General features: G+C 39.2%; 1 protein-coding gene across 1 annotated transcript in view; it reads right to left on the bottom strand.

Annotated features, from left to right (window-relative positions):
* Nucleotides 1–21388, bottom strand: part of MSH2 (mutS homolog 2) — an 82071-nt gene that overhangs the window by 31055 nt on the left and 29628 nt on the right. The window contains exons 7-8 of the mRNA XM_049651449.1: nt 16677–16876; nt 2597–2706 (exon numbers count right to left, since the gene is read on the bottom strand). Coding sequence (XP_049507406.1) covers nt 2597–2706; nt 16677–16876 — 310 coding nt within the window. The remainder of the gene's footprint in view (nt 1–2596; nt 2707–16676; nt 16877–21388) is intronic.

Here is a 21388-nt window from a genome sequence, read left to right as displayed (position 1 = left end):
TCGAGCCCCGCGTCAGGCTCTGGGCTGATGGCTCGGAGCCTGGAGCCTGTTTCCGATTCTGTGTCTCCCTCTCTCTCTGCCCCTCCCCCGTTCATGTTCTGTCTCTCTCTGTCCCAAAAATAAATAAAAAAACGTTGAAAAAAAAAATTTTAAAAAAAGAAGATGTGATATGTATATACACTAGAGTATTACTCAGCCATAAAAAAAAAAATGAAATCTTGGGGCACCTGGTATCTCAGTTGGTTAAGCATCCAACTTCAGCTCAGGTCATGATCTCACGGTTCGTGAGTTCGAGCCCTGCATCAGGCCCTGTTGCCGACAGCTCAAAGCCTAGAGCCTACTTCAGATTCTGTGTCTCCCTCTCTCTCTCTGCCCCTCCCCTTCTCACTCTCTCTTTCTCTCAAAAATAAACATTAAAAATATTTTTTTTAAAGAATGAAAATCTTCCACTTGCAACAATGTGGATGGAACTGGAGTGTATTATGCTAAGCAAAGTAAGTCAGTCAGAGAAAGACAAATATCATAGGATTTCACTCATATGTGGAATTTAAGAAACAAAACAGATGAACACAAGAGTAGGAAACAAGAAAAACAAAATAAAAGCAGAGAAGGAGGCCAACCATAAGAGACTGTTAAATACAGAGAACAAACTGAGGGTGGCTGGAGGGATGAGCTAAATGAATGATAGGCATTAAGGAGGGCACCTGTTGGGATGAGCACTGGGTGATATATGTAAGTGACAAATCACTAAATTCTACTCCTGAAACCATTACTACACTTTATGTTAACTAACTTGTATTTAAAAAGAAAACGAAAAAGAAAGGAAAAAAAGAAAAAGAGAAAGAAAAAGAAAAAAGAGAAATGTGAATTTTTCACCCCACCTCAGACCAAAAGAATCTGATTCTGGGGATGAAGCTCAGCAACCTGTTTCAACAAACCCACCAAGTGGTTCTGATACATGCTTAAGCTTGAGACCCACAATATTAAAGCATGGCAACTTTTAGAAGAATAAAGCTGGCCACAAAGGGCAAAATCAATGGCAGCAATTCATCAGAGCTAAGCTGTGGTGACAATGAGGGGCTCTAGATTCCTGCCTCCCCACATCCCTAAGCTAGTAAGAGTTTTTGTTAACCTCCAAGAACTATGCCTCTACAAGCTTTCATTTAAACATCGTTTACAAATATCCAACCCCACCCAATCACCAGGAAGGCCACATCTTCCGCTTGGGAGGCAGTGGTATTTCGGGATTAGATGTTTCTCAGCAGTATTTCTGCCTCCCATTGATCTGAAAGTTGCACACCTTAAATCATTCCACTCATAGCAACATTACAGAGGTAACAATAGCTAAAATGCAAGTTTTCCCAAATGAGGGGTGAACAATGCAAGTCTTTTGGCTGTTTAGGCCCATCACTGACAAAACAGTCCCAGAAAAGTGAAGCATTTACACCTATATATACATATTCATGTACTTCTGAAATCCAAAGAACACAGAGTAAATGAGGTTTAACTTCTTTAAACCTCAGTTAAGAATTCAATAAAAACAAAATAAATTGACATCATATGGGACAAACAACTCAAATCTAGTTATTAAGAATGCAAAGAATCTAACAATTTGCAAACCGAACTGTTACCTTAATATGAATAATATCAGAGCACATATTCCCTGCATGATCATTTTCGACAGGAAATTTAGTGTAGAAAATATTTTAAATATTATTTTTAATGTCACAAAATTGGAAAACACTACATTCAGTGGCCCCATAATAAATTTGTTCTATAAACAAACTTTTAACAGTAAAAATTACCATTTCATAAATTTTGCTTTCAAATTCATTTTCATAAAAGGTATCTTCAACTACTTCAAAAACTATTCCTATTTTATATTTATATATATAAATTACTATTTAACATTGTTAAAGACCCGAGGTACAGGTCACTTATACCTCAACCAATTAGAAATTTGGAACTAAACAGTATTTAAACTACAGTTAACTTTTTAGTTATATCAACAGCTACTTAGGAGACACACGTATAATCTAACCTCTTCTCCCAAAGACTTTCCTACATGGAAAATAAACAAAAGAGAAGTTGCCTTCTCTTATGTTCTACATCTACATTTATCCTCTTCTCTTTTCCAGAGACTATCTCCCTTCTCTCTTGAAATTAAAGCAAAATTTAGATTGCATATGTGGAATCTTTTATTTGTGAGATTTCCTCTAACAAAGCCAGTTGTGCCCAATATTCATTGCCTCTGTTAATCTTTCTTCATCCACTAAAACAATTCTTAAAAAAAAAATAAAAACAAAAACAAACTTTCCTCATCACTTAATCTTACATCCACTGTCTCAAAGGTGCCTTACAAGGGCACCTGGGTGGCTCAGTCAGTAGGCATCTGACTTTCGGCTCAGGTCATGATCTCACAGCTTGTGAGTTTCGAGCCCTGCATCAGGCTCTGTGCTGACAGCTCAGAGCCTGGAGCTTGCTTTGGATTCTGTGTCTCCCTCTCTCTCTCTCTCTGCCCCTCACCCACTCACAATCTGTCTCTCTCTCCCTCAAAAAGAAACAAACATTAAAAAAAAAAGAGTACATTACATACCTGATCCATATCTAATGTTGTTTCTATCATTTCCTGAAACTTGGAGAAATCAGAACGAAGATCAATAAGAGGAGTCACAAAAACTGCCAAGAGTAATCTCTGGTGTTTTCCTAAAAGAAAGCAAAAAATAATAAGACGTTCTTATCTAAAAATTTTTTTAATGTTTATTTATTTTTGAGAAAAAGAGAGAGGGAGACACAGAAGGCAAAGCAGGCTCTAGGCTAAGCTGTCAGCAGAGCCCAACACAGGGCTAGAACCCACGAACCACGAAATCATGACCCGAGCTGAAGTCAGATGGCTAACCGAATGAGCCACCCAGGCGCCTGAAAATGGTCCCATTTTTAAAAATTCGTGTAAGATAACAAACAGCATTTGATCCAAAAAGCGCAAATAGTGCAGCGGGTCTCCAAAGTTACTATTTACTCCTGTAAATTTAAGTCAAATGTGTTAAGTATTTATTTTATAGAAAGGGAAATGATCTGGCTCTCTAAGCTTCCTACTAATAAAACACTACCTTCCCTGCCTGTCTGTAATCTCCTTCATCAAGAGCACTAGAGATGCATAAACATGACATTAATTACAACTAAATGAATTGCATTTCTTCGTAGATTTAATAACCCAAAGTCAAAGTCGTTAAAATAAAATGTCTCTAACTTACCTTATATCCCTAATTTCCATTAATAATACAGTGTTCCAATTAACAGAGGTTAAATCAGGTCAAGTATTTACACTGGCACTTTACTTGATGCTACTTAAGAGCACATGCTGGGGAATTACAGAAGGAGTAAGTGAAGCAACAAAGTGTAAGTGTGAAAGGCCTGAGTACAGACCTGGGTGCCAATCCCAACTCTGTTATCTCCTGGCTCTGTGATCTACGGCATGTTCTCTGAACCCCTTTCCCTTATCTATTATGATAGGATTAATGACAATAGCTACCCAGAAGAGGAATGAATGAGATAAGGCTACACAACACTTAACATAATGCTTGACACTTAACAGAAGCCCAGCTATAGTTACCATGTATTATATATAATTGGTTACCTTGCAAGGATTTTTTTTTTCTGATCTCCAATAAATTCTTTTACAAGAATTCTGCAAGTGATCTAGCATACCGCATTTTGCTTCAACCTATTCTGGAAATATCAGTAGCTCTTGATTGAGAAAATGATGAAAAGCTACTATGAAGTCAGCAAAATTGTTTTAAGAATTCATGTTTTATTAATCACAACAGCACCTACACACATTTAGAAAATAGTACCTATGTGTGAAACATTATTTAGACAGTCTATAACCAACACTTTGCCCACATAATGTCTGTTGTGCTTCAACGCCTGGTTCTTTATTCTGAATTAGCTCATATGCTATTGGTAAATAGGGGAATGATGGAAGCAAAGTGTGGAGGTGGCACTGGTTCACAAATGATTCTTTTTCCCATCCCATTAATGTTTTGAAGTGATCAAGGCAAGCGTCACACAATGGAAGAGTAAACTTAGCAACCTATGAAGACCTCAGAGTAGCTGGCTTAATGGCCAGTGTACTTGTCATTATGCTAAGATACACAGAAAAGCAGAGAATACACGAGAAGCACAAAAACATCTGCTGGTGTTTACTAGAATTTTTATTAATTCTTTACCCTGGTTCAGATTTTTAACTTTTGTGAAAATGACCTTTATTAGAAGCAAATGCCCTCACGGGGCATCTCAAAGGAGGTAACAAGAACCCTAGACTTTAAGGCTGCAAAGAGTCACATGATGCTGCTGCTGGGTACAAATGCAATGGAGACTTCTGTAGGCAACTGTTTTATTAAAGTTTACTACTGCTTCTGTTAACAATTTTTTTATGTTTATTTATTTGAAAGCATTCATGTGCACAAATAGGGGAGGGGCAGAGACGGGGAGAGGGAGAATGACAAACAGGCTCCATGCTGTCACTGCAGAGCCTGATGCGGGGCTCGATCCCATGAACTGCAAGGTCATGAGCTGAGCCCAATTCAAGAGTTGGACGCTTAACCAACTGAGCCACCCAGATGCCCAATTAGTAATATTAAAATTTTTTTCATGTATCTTGAGGTCCACCTTAACTCTATTTTTTCTATAAGTTCTGCTATGTTTTCTAATACGACTTTGAAATAAAATATGCCAAGAATAAACATGTGGTATTATTACAGAAATATCTGTATAAACTTCAGAACCTGTCATCCTCAACATGTCCTCTAGTCCCTCAAGCATATAGGCCCACCTTACTGCAGCTCTTCTCAGAGTCAATAGGCCCCTTCTGAGCTCACTGGCTCCCTATCCTGCAAACTTTCACTAACATCTTGAATTCTTTCCCCTACCTATATTTTGTACTAAGCCCCAGGCACTGATTTCCGAGTTTTTTTTTCCCCCCAATTGGTTATGTTTTAACTAAATTAATTAAATTTACTAAGCTATAATTCACACAGCAAGCAATTCTCCATTTTAAAGGGTACAATCAGTGGTTTTTATTTATTCACAGATTTGTGGGACCACTGTCAATTGATTTTTGAACTCTGTCACTGCCCTCCAAAACACTGGGAACCCATACCCATTAGCAGTAACTTTCAGTTCCCCTCCAACCTCCTGCCACTCCTCCAAGTCCAGGCAATCCACTTTTGGTATATAGATTTGCCTATTCTGGCTATTTCACATAAATGGATATGATATTGTGACTGCCTTTTTTTCAGTTAGTTTTCAAGGTTCATCCATGCTGCACCATGCATCAGTACTTCATTCCTTTTTATTGACAAATATATTCCATTACATAAAAATAGCACATTTTATTTATCCATTCATCTAGTGATGGGCATCAATTGGTTTTTTATAAACTCCATTTTTCACTAGTTACCAGTCTAGAAAGCCCTATACAATATTCTAGGGTCTTAACACAAGGACTACAGACCCTTGAAATAAAATACTACATAAACATAGAAAAGAAATAAATTCCACCTTTATTTTCTCTAACCTCTAACTGGAATCTGGCATTAACTTTCATTACTAATGTAGGCAATAAACCACCATTAAGATGTTAGAACTTCACTCCAATCATGTTATTTAATGCATTAATAAAAAGGACTTATTTCTTTATCAAGAATTTGTTTTAGGGGTGCCTAGGTGGCTCAGCTGGTTAAGCAACTGACTCTTGATTTTGGCTTGGGTCATTATCTCATGGATTAAGCCCTGCATTTGGCTCTGCACCGATAGCACACAGCCTGCTTGGGATTCTCTCCCTCCCTCTCTGCCCCCTCCTCACTAGTACATGCTCTCTCTCTTACTCTAGCTCTCAAATTAAAGTTAAAAATTTTTGTTTTATATTTGGATGACAATATTTCAATGTAACTGGGTTTCTTTTGCAACTCTATGTGTTTCATTTAATGCATTTAAAAACATTATTCTGAAGAAGGGTTCATAGGCTTTATTTAGGGTCCATAGCACAAAAAAATTAAAAACCTCAGCTAGATCTTACCTCTCTGGCATCTACTCCTAACATGGCCCTCATTCTTTATCTCTATGCTTGACCACTCTAGCTCTCCTTCACTCCATCAACAATTCAAGCCTTAGACACTTGTACTGGCTGGTCCCACTAGCCTCCCCCTTTATCTTACCAGCTGGCAACTTCTCATCATACAAGTTCCACCTTAGAAGCAATTCGAGAGGTTATCCTTGACCAAAAGACCTAGTGTTTCCCCTGGCCCCAGCCAAGTCACTCTATCCTATCAATATATTATGCTTTCTTTATTTTATTATTACTATTTAAATTCTTGCTCATTGATTTATTGTCTATCTCCCTCTAATCTTCCACTATTACTGACCCTCCATAAGAACAGGGATCTTATCTGCCATATCTACTATTGTACCTCCTAGGATAAGGCCTGGCACAAATTAACCATCTGTTGAACGACTTACTGAAGGAAGGAAGCAAGGGCCTGATAAGGCAATCAATCACTGGTTGGTTATTGATTTATTTATTTAGACTGAGTGAGCACGGGAGGGGCAGAAAGAGGGAGAGAGAGAATCCCAAGCAGGCTCTGCACTGACAGCACAGAACCCCACAAGGGGCTCAAACTCACAAACCACAAGATTACGACCTGAGCCGAAAACAAGAGTCAGACACTTAACCAACTGAGACACCTAGGTGCCCCTGGTCTTTAGTTTTGATACACACAACACTCATCTAGCAAGGATACCAGAGATGACACAAAGAAGTAACTGTTAGCTTCGTAAGTACATCAAAATGTGAAATATCTAAGTAATTACATCATTAAATAATTTCTGTAGGAACACTAGATTTGCTGCCAGCCACCAAAAGATTTTAATTTCTTGGAGTTGCTGACACCATACACAAAAATAAACTCAAAATGGATTAAAGACCTAACTGTGAGACATGAAACAAGAAAATTCCTAGAAGAAAACGGAGGCAGTAATTTGTGACATTGGCCGTAGCAACTTTTTCCTAGATATGTCTCCTAAGACAAAGAAACAAAAGCAAAAATCAATTATAAGGACTATACCAAAATAAAAAGCTTTTGCAGTGAAGAAAACCATCAACAAAACAAAATGGCAACCTACTGAATGAGACAAAATATTTGCAAATGATATATTCGTTAAGGGAATAATATCCAAAATATATAAAGAACTTACACAACTCAAGACCAAATAAACAATCAGATTAAACTGGACAGAGGATCTGAATAGACATTTTTCCAAAGGAGACAGATGGTCAAGAGACACATGAAATGATACTCAACATTATTAATCATCAGGGAAATACAAATCAAAACCACAATGAGAAATCACCTTACACCTGCTGAATAGCTAGAATAAAAAAGATAAAAAATAAATGTTAGCAAGGATATGGAGAAAAAGGAATCTTCATGCATTATCGGTGGGAATGCAAACTGGTGCAGCCACTGTGGAAAACAGTATGGAGGTTCCTTAAAAAATTAAAAACAGGGGCGCCTGGGTGGCGCAGTCGGTTAAGCGTCCGACTTCAGCCAGGTCACGATCTCGCGGTCCGTGAGTTCGAGCCCCGCGTCAGGCTCTGGGCTGATGGCTCGGAGCCTGGAGCCTGTTTCCGATTCTGTGTCTCCCTCTCTCTCTGCCCCTCCCCCGTTCATGCTCTGTCTCTCTCTGTCCCAAAAATAAATTAAAAATGTTGAAAAAAAAAAATTAAAAAAAAAAAAATTAAAAACAAATATTGTATGGTTCAGTAATTCCACTACTGGTCATTTTTTACCCAAAGAAAACGAAAACACTAATTTGAAAAGATATACCCATCCCTATGTTTACTGCAACATTATTTTAAGTTTTATTTATTTATTTTTGAGAGAGAGAGAGAGAGAGAGAGAGAGAGAGAGCGCGCAAGCACACAGCAGGGGAGGGGCAGAGAAAAAGAGAGAGAAAAGGAGATACAGAATCTGAAGCAGGGTCCTGGCTCCCAGCTGTCAGCACCGAGCCCGATGCAGGGCCTGAATGCACAAATTTGAGATCATGACGTGAGCCGAAGGCCACTCAACCGACTTGAGCAACCCAGGCACCCGTACAGCATTATTTACAATAGCCAAGATATGGAAGCAATGTTAAGTGTCCACTGATAGATGAATGAATGAAGATGTGGTATGTATGTACACACACACACAAATACACACACACACACACACACACACACACACACACACACACTGGAGTATCAGTCGTAAAAAAAAAAGGGGATGAGAGCTTGCCATTTGTGACAACACGGATGGATCTAGAGGGTATCATGTTAAGTGAAATAAGTCAGACTGAGAAAAACAAGTATTTTATGATTTCACTTATATTTGGGATCTAAAAAACAAAACAAACAAATAAGCAAAAAGGAGAAACAGACGCATAAATACAGAAAACTGATAGCTGCCAGAAGGATAAGGGGTAGAGAAATGGGTAAAATGGGTGAAGGGGATTAGGAAATACAGGCTTCCAGTTATGGAATGTATAAGTCACAGGGATGAAATGTACAGCATACGGAATATAGTAGACGGTATTATAATAGTATTTACGGTGACAGGCGGCAGCTACACTTTTGAGTATAGCATAACGAGTTGTTGAATTACTATGCTGTATACCTGAAACTCATGTAACATTGTGTCAACTATACTCAAAAAAATTTTAAGTGAAATAAAGAAAGACTATCTAATCTCAAGTTAAATGAGCAAATAACACTAAAAATCAAAACAAACTACAGGACAGTTCTGGACAGCACATAGGAGGTACCTCCTTACACATGCCCTTGTGACACTATCCTCAGATCCATGCCTGGCCCTAGTCACAGGTCAGCTAAATCAGACTGTTCAAATAGTCCATGACTGAGAAACTCAACCTAAAATCTATATTAATTATGAAGTTGGCCTATTCTATTAAATATTTTGGTAAATGGTAATAAAAAGACCTGAGTTTTAATTAACAAAGATTTAAACAATTTATTCTATGCCTACATTTCCTTGACTAATTGTACACAAATTCTTTGTATTATCAATTCTAAACTAAAAGTTTTATTAACATAATTAAACTTTATCTGATCCCTTTAATAGATTTATGAAATAGATTTAAAAGTCCAGGTAAGTGGAATAAATACTAGTAAGACACTGCTAATGAAAGTTTAAGTATTCACACAAATATGAGGCTGGAGCCAATAAATTACCAAATTAAACAAAAAAGCCAAGCGCAGGTGAATCATGGTAAAATGTCTAAGTAATCAGATAGCTCTGAATGACGACCTCTGGCACATGGCCATTCCCGCTCTTCTTTCACTGCCATCAGCACTGGTCAGCACTCTACAGTACGGGCCTCTCATCCTTCCTCATGCCCCACCCCCTTCCTTCACTCATCTTCTCTTGTCAGCTTCTCCAGCCACGTCATCCCTTTTGTTTAAGCACAGCCACCTGTCTCAGTCCCCCCACATGCAAGTAATACCTTCTCTGACGCCATCCTCATTCTCCTTTATGACTACTGTCATTTTGACAAAATAGTACTTTTCTATATTGACTTTTTCTTCTGATTTCATGTATTACTTATGAGTATCATTTTATACTTGTGCTAGTCCCTGTGAGATCAAAAGAAACCTATTGGTCTCTGCCCCCAGTTCCTGGCACAGAGCTCCTATAAACCTTGTAATTTCCTAAGTGTTTTTTTTTTTTTTTAATATTTGTTTATTTTTGAGAGAGAAAGAGAGCAGGTGATCACGGGACAGGAGAAGGGAGACAGAGAATCTCATTTGGGGCTCGAACTCACAAACCATGAGATCATGACATGGGGCAAAATCAAGAGTCAGACACTTAACCAATGGAATCACCCAGGAGCCCCCATAATTTCCTAAGTGTTAAGAGCACTAGGAGCATCTCTTGTTCTAAAAGGGTGACTCTAGAGGCACCTATCAGGGTCATGAGTTTGAGCCTCACATTGGGGTAAAGTTTACATACATACATACATACATACATACATACATACATACATAAATAAAGGTGGGCTCCTGGATGAGGGCTGGTTACCAGACAGACCAAACCATGACTAGAAGCTCTAGATGTTCATCTGTATCCTCTAATGAAACTGGTAAATATGGTTCCCTGATTTCTGTGAGCTGCTCTAGCAAATCGGGAGCCCCTGGGTGGCTCGGTCAGTTAAGTGTCTGACTTTGGCCCAGGTCATGATCTCACAGTTCATGAGTTCAAGCCCTACACCAGGCTCCCTTCTGTCAGAGGGAGCCTACTTTGGGTCCTCTGTCTCCCTCTCTCTGCCCCTTGCACACTCATACTCACTCTCTCAAAAATAAATGAACATTGAAAAAAAAAATCCAAGGAGGTTATCACAGGAATCTTCAATCTATAGTCAGTTGGTCTGGTGTCTTGTGGGACTATGCCCTTAACCTTGGAATCTGGTGTTATTTCCAGGGAGACAATATCAGAGCTGAGTTACACTGTAGGACACCCAGCTGGTGTCAAAGAAAATTGTTTGGCGTGGAGGGAAAAGTTCCAAACATCTGGTGACTAGAAGTGCAGTGTTCTGTATGAGAGCAAAGGAGAGATACAGGAAAAAGACTCACAGGAGAAAAACTGAGTTTTCCTTTACAGTCCCAACTTCATAAGATTATTTTTCCTTTCTCTCACCCATCACTTATTATAGCAATTTTCTCATTTAATCTTTTGGTATATATTCTTGGGCTAAGAGTCATATTACCCTTGTATTTCTGTCCCTTCATCAAATTACTTCCACCCAGATCCCACTAAACATTTGCAACAGAATATACTAACCACTAAAATACACTAATCACCATAATAGAAAGCAAACAGTGTTGGTGAGGATGCAAAGAAGTTTTCTTCTAAATCCTGTGACTGGAACTATAAATGAGTACTACCTTCTTGGAAAAGTAATTTGTCAATATAGAATTGCTTGCTGTTAAAAAGGCAGACCAGAGGACTTCTTCCTGTAGGTAACAGGAAGCAATTAACGTGTTCTGAAGGGGAAGAAATGACATGATCAAATGAGATGAGCTAGAAAAGATAACTATGGTTTCATTGAGGAGGAAGCACAGAGCAGGGGAGGAAAAATAGCAAATGTGAAAATTTTAAGAAGTATATTAAACAGAAACAGATGATTAATTGGATACAGGAAGAGGGAAAAGTTATGCACCTCAGCATGAGTGCTGTTACAACAAAATTTATCAATAAAATCATCTGGATACTTATAGGAGCTGCTTTAAGCACTATCAGAAATTTGCCCTAAATGCACAATATTATTTAGATTTTGCCTCAACTTTTTAATTTTAAAAGATACAAGGGGGCACATGGGTGGCTCAGTTGGTTAACTGTCTGACGCTGGCTCAGGTCATGATCTCATGGTTTGTGAGTTCAAGCCCCATGTTAGGCTCTATGCGGACAGCTCAGAGCCTGGAGCCTGTTTCAGATTCTTTGTCTCCCTCTCTTCTCTCTCTCTGCCCCTCCCCTGACCATGCTCTGTCTCTCCCTCTCCCTTTCTCTCAAAACTTAAACATTAAAAAAAAAAAAAAAAGATACAAGGAAGAAGGGAAGACAAGTATATTTTTCAAATAACTATTTCTTACAGGAGAAAGATGATTTAGAGTAGAGCTTCTATCACTCAACCCAAGTCAGCTTTGTAGACTGTTGCTGCCCTCTGCTGTCTCAGAATTTACTGTTATTTTTTTTTTTAGGAATAACATTAATATAACTTTAAACCTAGACTTAATCAAAAACAAAAACATCACAAGGTGATAGGAGAACATACTCAATTTCTAGCAATATACTCACATACTTAAAAAAATTTTTTTTAAGTCATGATTCTGCTTTTAAAAATAGTGAATTTGGTTCATTTTCCTCCTAAGTTGGCCTCAGTTTTGGCTCTCTCCATGAAATCAGTAAACTAGGAGCTATGTTAAACTCATCAAAATGTCATTCTGTTATTTTGTTTTGTAAGATTTTATTTTTAAGCAATCTCTATACCCAACAATGGGCTCAAACCATAACCCCAAGATCAATAGTTGCATGCTCCACCGACTGACCCAACCAGGCACCTCCATTCTGTTGGGGGTTTTTTTTAGAGAAAACTCAGATTAGTTAGGTTCCTAATGACTAGGGCACACCTGGAGTATCCAATATTCCATGTTACAGAAAGAAAAGAACGTGGCCCTTGGTACCACAATATCTGGAACAGTCTTCCTCCCCTAATATTCTCTAGGCTAGGTGACTTAAATACCTTAAAGCAGACATCAGTTGCCAAAGTGGATAATGTGAAGCATTTGATTTAGATAATGTTACGATCTCTCAAAGGTCTATATAACTTAAGTGTAACCCCCAAAAAGTAGGAAATTACTGACCTGTTGCAAAACTCTCCTTGAGTACATTAAGCCCCATATATGCAGGAGGAAGAGAGCCAAGCTACTCTCAAGACCAATTCCTAACTTCTGTGCTTATCCCAGGCAATGAAAAAGATTCACCAAAGAATGGGCACAAGAGTATTTCTTACCCTTTCTCTTGGAGGGGGAGGAGTAGTTTATATATGCTTTTGAATAGCTGATGAAAATTACAGATCTTTTCCCAGAAAAGACACATACACAAAATCTTGTATGAAATGTCAAAACACTTCTAAGAATTCATTCAAAACTCCCAGCTTTAAAGTTCCTGGTATTGAACAGAAAAAGTGCCAAAAACCGAACTGGGGTGGGGGGAGTCTTAAGGGAAAGGCAAAACATAGAAGGATCCGGCAATTCTACTGCTGGGTATATATCCAAAAGTAACAAAATCATTATCTGAAAGAGATATCTGCACTTCCTTGTTCACTGCAGTAGACTTACAACTAACAAGATACAGAAATAATCTAAGGGTCTACTGATGGATAAATGGATAAAGAATGGGGCACCTGTGTGGCTCAGTCGGTTAAGCATCTGACCAGCTCAGGTCATAATCTCACCATGTGTGAGTTCTAGCTCCGGGTCAGGCTCTGTGCTGACAGCTCAGAGCCTTAGAGTCTGCTTCAAATTCTGTGTTTCCCTCTCTCTCTGCCCCTCCCCCACTCAAGTTCTGTCTCTGTCTCTCAAAAATGGATAAACGTTAAAAATAATTTTTTTAATGGATAAAGAAAATGTGGTGTATATATACAATGGACTATTACTCAGCCATTAAAAAAAAAAAGGAAATACTGGGGTGCCTGGGTGGCTCAGTTGGTTAAGCGACCAACTCTTGATTTCAGCTCAGGTCATGATCTCAGTTCATGAGTTCGAGCCCCACACTGGGCTCCATGCTGACAGAGCCTGCTTGGGATTCTCTCTTTCCCCTTCTCTCTCTGCCCTACCCTGCTCTCTCTCAAAATAAATAAAAATACTTTTAAAATGTTTTAAATTTTTTTTTAAATAAAAGAAAATAAAAGAAATCCTGCCACCTGTGATAACATGGTGGGCACTCTGCTAAGTGAAGTAAGTCAGGCAGAGAAAGTCAAATACTGTATGATCTCACTTACATGTGGAATCTAATTAAAACTGAACTCAGAAACAGAAAATAGTGGGCATCTGACTCTTGGTTGCAGCTTAGGTCATGATCTCTTGTTTGTGAGATCAAGCCCTGCGTCGGGCTCTGCACTGACAGCACAGAACCTGCTTGGGATTCTCTTTCTCCCTCTCTCTCTGCCCCCCCCCCCCCCCCCTCTCTCTCAAAATAAACTTTGAAAAAAAAAAAAGAAAAAAAGAGGGGCATCTAAGTGGCTTCGTCAGTTAAGCATCCGACTTCAGCTCAGGTTATGATCTCACGGTTCAGGAGTTCAAGCTCTGCATCAGACAGATCCTCTGTCTGCCCCCACTTTATGCCCCTCCCCCACTCGTGTGCGCTCTCTCTCAAAAATAAACATTTAAAAAGGAAAGAAAGAAAGAGGGGTGCCTGGGTGTCTCAATCAGTTAAGCGTCCAACTTCGGCTCAGGTCATGATCTCACAGCTCGTGGGTTTGAGCCCTGTGTCAGGCTCTGTGCTGACAGCTCAGAGCCTGGAGCCTACTTCAGATTCTGTGTCTCCCTCTCTCTCTGCCCCTTCACTGTTCACACTCTTTCTCTCCTTCAAAAATAAATAAATAAATAATAAAAATGAAAGAAAGAAAGAAAAGAAAAGAAAAAAGAGAAAAGAAAAGAAAAGAAAAGAAAAGAAAAGAAAAGAAAAGAAAAAAGAATGGTGGTTGCCAGCAGCTGGGGTGGGGAAAAGGGGGAAGGGGGTCTAAAGGTACAAACTTCCAGTTATAAGATTTAAGTTCTGGAGATGTAAGTACAGCATGGTGACTTACAGTTAAAAATACTGTACTGTATATTTGAAAGCTGCTAAGAGATTAGATCTTAAAAGTTCTCATTGCAAGAAAAGAATTGTAACTATGTGAGGTGACAGATATTAACTAAACTTACTGTGGTAACTACTTTCCAATACGTACGTATATCAAATCATTATGTTGCACACCTAAGCCTATACAGTGTTATGTGTCAGTTACAGCTCAATAAAACTAGAAGGAAAAAAATTGTCAAACTCAGCATTTAAAGCTGGTGTGATAAGGACTGGACTGTGCTGGCTGGATTTAGCAATAGTAAGTAACTTAGCAAATGCCATTTCAGTGCTGTGGTCAGGGCTGAAAGGCAGCTGAGCAAATGGAAGATGGAAATGTAGGCTTTCAGAATCTTGACTAGGAATGGAAAGCAAAAAAGAGGTGTAGGTATAAGAAGAGTACAGGAATAAGGATTTTTTTTATTTTTATTTTTTTTTACTATGAGAAGGAAAAGATGTAAGGTTCAAAATAACTATAAGTGGTTAAGAGTGAATTAACTGTTTACAGAGCCTACCCCCATGATAATCTGATTATCATAGCCCTAATACTGGTCAATCCCCTTGTGCTTCCAATGGATCCTATTGGAATGGGGCCAGAGAATATGGAATCAGAAAAGCACAGCACTATAAAAGATATTCTTTTAGTAGACGAGGAAACTGAAGCACAGGGAAGGTAAATGGCTGCCTAAGCCACACTAAAGGAATGCAGAAACAGGAAAGATAAAGACCCATTTCCTTTAATTCCATGTTAGTGGAACAAAATGCAAGGGCATTTAAGTCTCATCAGTCTGCGGAGGAGCCTTGGCTTGAGTGGGAATACTTCTTCCACAGTGGTACTTTAAAATAAGCAGCACTTAGGTATCTTCTACACTTTAAGGGAAAAGGTCATCATGAAATTTAAATTAAATCTATGCTTATTTTATAGCTTGTCATCATAGAGTTGAATTTTTTAAGTCTGTCTGCAGAAAAAGCTTTCTCATAATACTGAATGGTTTAACAGTTCTAAGGGATGGTGATTTTTAACTCTAAAACTTAAAATGCTTTATGTATGAGACATATAACATCATAATCACTGAACTGTTATAGAAATTTAGGATTCACTTAAAAGTTAAAAACTACACTTGTAAGAGCAAACTGATTTTATCCATACTATATCAGTATGTAAAACTCTGCTCACTTCATTCTGGTAACTTCACTGTGACATCAACTGTTAGAGATCATCAAAACTTTTTGTCTTAACTTGATTTTATAGGTGTGCTGGAAAGGTTCACTCCAGCAAGCCTGGAATTGCCTGAATGGTTTTCTTAAAGTTCCTTTAGGGCAATGTTCCCTGGTCAAGGCATCACACATATCCTGTTGTTCTGTAATCATAGATCTGAGGAAATTCAAGATTGTTTGTTCAGCTTGTCAGCACTGTTTTTGATTGATGATTTGCAAGAGTCTCAATGAGGCCTCCTTGCACTGGAAGGTTCTGCTATACAGGCTAGTTATAGAACAGGAAAATGCCCACAAGATCAGGAAAATATACGAAAAGTCCAGCAAGAGGCAACCTGGCTCTTGGCTTCAGCTCAGGTCATGATCTCAGTTTCATGAGTTTGAGCCCCACATATGGCTCTGCACTGACAGTGCGGAGTCTGCTTGAGATTCTCCCTCTCTGCCCCTCCCCCATTTGTTCTCTCTCTCTCTCTCTCTCTCTCAGAATAAATAAACTTAAAAAAAAAAAAAAAGTCTAGCAAGACTCCATTTTAAGCTCCCTAGCTCCAAGGTGTTCTGCACACATTGGTGGTTCCTAATGTGAGAGAAAAGTGCACCTCACCAAGGACCTTTGAAAAGGAAGGACAATAGGAGCCTACAACTGACCTCCCTGGACCCCTGCTGTGAAACTTTGGCTGTGATACATTATCCTTATGTTAGTGCTGCTGCTAGACTGCACCCCTTTCCTTCAATAAACTGTAGATCTGAAAGCAATGTCATTTTGGGCCCTTGAGTCTTCTATGGCAACTGAGCCCTGCTAGTCCAATAAACCCACTTACTCTGACATTCACTTGTAAAAAGCAAAAATTATAAGTTGTCTCATGATTCCGGACTTCTACAACATAGCTACAGGTCAATACAAACCTGTTATTAGAAAAACTTGAAGTGAGTTACCAGACCCAACTTTGTAAGGACAGTATATTTGCTAAGTATATTGAGAGTGAAGGAAAACAGTAACAAAATCATTGTTACCTTCATATTTTTCCAGAGCCCGAATAACATTAGGGAGTTGATTTATACCCTGATAGAGTCGGTAACAATCTTGTAAGTTTGCTGCCTGTCTTTGAAATTTCTTGGCAAGTCGGTTAAGATCTGGAAATCGACGAAGTAAATCCTCTTGTAAACTCTGCCTCAATTCTGCATCTTCTACAAAAGCTTCCACTAAATTTAGTCTGAAATAAATTACATTAGAATTAATGTTAAATATTTTGGCTTAAAATTAAAATCTGTCTACTACGTACATAAGAATCAACTAAATTAACTCAAAAATTCCACACAGGAAGCTTGAATCTATTCTGAAATGTAAACTTCCTAGGATGGAAAGCGCCATAATAGAAAATGTAAGCAGTTTCTGATTAGTTAATAACCAAATTAATGTTTAGTTAAGTAGTAGTATCAGAAGATATAACACATACCCATTTCATTTGCCTTTCATCGAATTGCCATTTTTTAAGCAGAAGAATTTCATTATTGGGATATCGTTGTTACTGACACATCAGTGAACATGTAAACAATAATCTTCAATAAAACAGAATTACAATTCAAGAATGTTGCCAAATCCAATACTTATTCTATCAGAAGGTCTTATAAATTTTCAGAATGCATTCTAAAATTACCTTTTGACAGTACAAAGCCCCAAATTTCTAATTAAAAAGCAAGTAAGTTTATTGCTTCCCCAAATCAATAAATAAAATCTTGGTCTAAGAACTATAAAACATGCAGCTCATATTACTTTTGCAATTTATTGTAATCCGTGGCTTTCCACTTTCTTCCCTGTAACTCACAGCAAGAAATGTTTTTACATCATGATCCAGCATATGCATGCATAGATATCGTAGGAGGCATAACATGCCACCTCAAAACATGCTACTTTAGTGTCCTTAAGGACTATTTTGAGCTGACGACAATTAAGAAGCAGAAAGAAAAGCTCTCTGCCTTCTCCCCATTTGCCTAAAAGCAGGACATAATTTACAGATGTCCTCTCTTCTCTCTTCACCAGACAGGACAAAAGTTAACCACAACTTTAGACCCTTATCAGCCTGGAAACGGTACCAGAGGAATCCACACACCAAATTTTACTTACTAGCCTTTATCTATCATTAGTTTCCCATCACTTCACCTTAGGAACTCAAAATTCTTCTCCTCTGTCTAGTCTCTTTGAAAATTTATTGTTCCTTTGTTAAGATGCTATATATGCCCAAGTTCTAATCAACCCCGAGTCACTCATCTGAGTGCTCCCGCGTATAAGCATAAACTTCAGTGTGTTTTTCTCTTGTTAATCTGTCTTTTGTCAGTCTAATTTATAGGGTCTCTGCCAGAGAACCTAGAGGGTAGTAGGAAAAAAGAAATTTTCCTTACCTACAATATATAATTAAAATAGGTCTGGGATGCCTGGGTGGCTCAGTCAGTTAAGTGTCTGACTTGGGCTTAGGTCATGATCTCGTGGTTTGAGAGTTGGAGACCCACACTGGGCTCCGTGCTGACAGCTCAGAGCCTGGACCCTGGTTCAGATTCTTTGTCTCCCTGTCTCTGCTCCTCTGCTCGTGCGCTGTCTCTTCTCTCTCTCTCTCAAAAATAAACATTAAAATAAACAAATAAATAAACAGGCATGCCTGGGTGGCTCAGTTGGTTAAGTGTCCAACTCTTGGTTGGCTCTTGGCTCAGGTCATGATCTCATGGTTTCGTAAGTTAGAGCTCCACATCAGGCTCTGTACTGATGGCAGGGAGCCTGATTGGGATTCTCTCTCTCTCTGCCCTTCTCCCACTCACACTGTCTCTGTCTCTCTCACAAATAAACAAACTATTAAAAATAAATACATAAAACAGGTTTCACAAACAATACTTACTCCTACTATATGTAATGGACTCTTATTTTTCTCTTATATTTAATTTGTCAAAAATACTAGTTTTCACCCAATGCACTAATTTCATAACCCACCACTGGGTCACAACGTGCAGTTTGAAAAACTATGCTGTAGAGGTTATTGCAACACATATTTCAGTATAGCCAAAAGGTAAATTTGAGTAATCAAAGGTAGAGAAGGGGCACCTGCCTGGCTCAGTTGGTAGAACATGCAACTCTTAATACCAGGGTGGTGAATTCAAGCCCCACATTCGATGTGGAGCCTACAAAAAAAGGTAAGGAAAATAGCCATGGGCATAACAGATGGTCCTAGGTGCAGAAGGCTATCAATGAGCAACCATTTTCCTTATATTTGTAAACTATATGAGCAGTAAATTAACCCTCAAATTACATAAGGACAGAGAAAGGAAACAAATCAGCTTTCTAAATTTCTTAAGTATTTACTTAACTCCCCATCAGCATTTATAATTCCTCTATCACCAAAATGCTCATCCAGCATATTATATGAGGGGAAAATTATGCTGCCCCCACAGTAATCACATGATGACCACATATATTTAAAGCAAGATTTCTGAACCTCAACAATACTGACATTTAAGCTAGACAATTCCTTGTTGTGAGAGGGCTCTTCTGAGCTCTTTATTTTTTTTTTTTTAAGTTTATTTATTTTTGAGACAGAGAGAGACAGAGCACGAACGGGGGAGGGGCAGAGAGAGAGGGAGACACAGAATCGGAAGCAGGCTCCAGGCTCTGAGCCATCAGCCCAGAGCCCGACGCGGGGCTCGAACTCACAGACCGCGAGATCGTGACCTGAGCCGAAGTCGGCCGCTTAACCGACTGAGCCACCCAGGCGCCCCTCTTCTGAGCTCTTTAATAGCATCTCTGAGTTCTACACACTACACCCTCCAGCGATAACCCAAAATGTCTCCAGGCACTGCCACATGTTCCCTTGTGGGGAAAGTGCCCCAGGTTGAGAACCACTGGTTTAAGGAAACTTGAATAAAAGTTCACTTTTTAAAAGATGAAAATTAACAGAAAAATAACTAAAACTCCATAGAATGCCAAGATAATATCTAGGCAGCTGGCAGCAGATATACGTGCTATGGCAAATGTCAAATTAGTGGGGGGAAAAATCTGCTACCAAGCCGGTATTATACTGTGTACTAGTCACTGGGGCTGTAAGTACTTACTACTCCAGAAAAGATATCTATGGTTGTACTCTAAATTTAAAAGACAAACCAGATTTTGAACAGAGTCAAGTCCCATAATCCAATGAAACAAACATGGGCCTTCCTACCTAAGCCTCTGGCTCTAACTGAGCATCTCCAAGGCTGGTCTAAGATCACCAGCATGGAAGTTACTTAGAGGTGGATAGTACAATATTCCTGGGGGTGAGACTCAGCTGTGAAATTTCTACGAGCTTCTTATGCACCAATAGTTTGATAAAGCCTCAGTCTTAACAATCACAAGAAATCTCTGAGTTCTCATGATAAAGCAGGGAAAGCAGTGTTAAGAGGGTGAGGAAAGGATAAAAGAAACCTGATGCTTGGCTGACCAACCCTTCATCTTTCTTTTTCTTTTGTTTTCCCAAGACTTTCATATCCTTAGGCTACTCTCAGATAAATGTTAAGAATCCACAGAGAAGATATTTCTGATTAAGAATCTTCCCATGCTGGGGCGCCTAGGTGGTTCAGTCGGTTAAGCAACAGACTTCGGCTCAGGTCACGATCTCACGGTTCATGGGTTCGAGCCCTGCATCAGGACTCTGTGCTGGCAATTTAGAGCCTGGAGCCTGCTTCAGATTCTGTGTCTCCCCCTCTCTCTCTGCCCCTCTCCTGCTCACTCTCTCTCTCTCGAAAATCAACATTAAAAAAAAAAAAAAAAAAAAGAGTTTTCCCATGCTTCTTCCCTATTCCAACTATTTTATCACTGTTTCCTCTCAAACTCACCAGGGAATGGGTCTTACGTCATCAACACCACTTTTTGGCCCATACCACCATCTTCCAGTAACCTGCCAAAATGACCAACACAAAGGGCAAGAGGGGCACCTGCTATGTTCTGTAGGCCTTTTAGAAAACAGAGACGGTCCTTTAGCCACATACATGCACATGTACAAGAGATGATAATGACACTGCAGACATCAAGGGAATGGCACTGTTCAAAAAGGAACGCCCCGGGGCGCCTGGGTGGCGCAGTCGGTTAAGCGTCCGACTTCAGCCAGGTCACGATCTCGCGGTCCGTGAGTTCGAGCCCCGCGTCAGGCTCCGGGCTGATGGCTCGGAGCCTGGAGCCTGTTTCCGATTCTGTGTCTCCCTCTCTCTCTCTGCCCCTCCCCCGTTCATGCTCTGTCTCTCTCTGTCCCAAAAATAAATAAAAAACATTGGGGAAAAAAAAAAAATGGAGGTGAATCTGGAAAATTAAAGCCCTGCTTATTAAAAAAAAAAAAAAAAAAAAAGGAACGCCCCACAAATGTTACCATGGCAAAACTGGAAGAGTCTCCAGTGTCATCCAGCATGCTGTTAACAATGTTGTGAACAAACAGGGGCAAGATCCTTGCCAAGACAACTAGTGTACATATTGAGCATATTAAGCATTCAGCTTCCTGAAGCCTGTGAAATAAAATGATCAGAGGAAAAAAGGAAGCCAAGAGAAAGATACATGGGTCCAAATGAAGCACCAGCCTGCTGCACACAGAAAAGTTTGTAAGAACTAATGGAAAAGAGCCTGAACTGCTGGAACCCATTCCCTATGAATTCATGGTATGACAGAAGGAAGGAAGGAAGGAAGGAAGGAAGGAAGGAAGGAAGGAAGGAAGGAAGGA

Source organism: Panthera uncia (assembly GCF_023721935.1).
Source record: "Panthera uncia isolate 11264 chromosome A3 unlocalized genomic scaffold, Puncia_PCG_1.0 HiC_scaffold_11, whole genome shotgun sequence".
Lineage (NCBI taxonomy): Eukaryota > Metazoa > Chordata > Mammalia > Carnivora > Felidae > Panthera > Panthera uncia.
The sequence above is the reverse complement of the archived record's forward strand: the minus strand, read 5'-3'. Positions and strand labels throughout refer to the sequence as shown.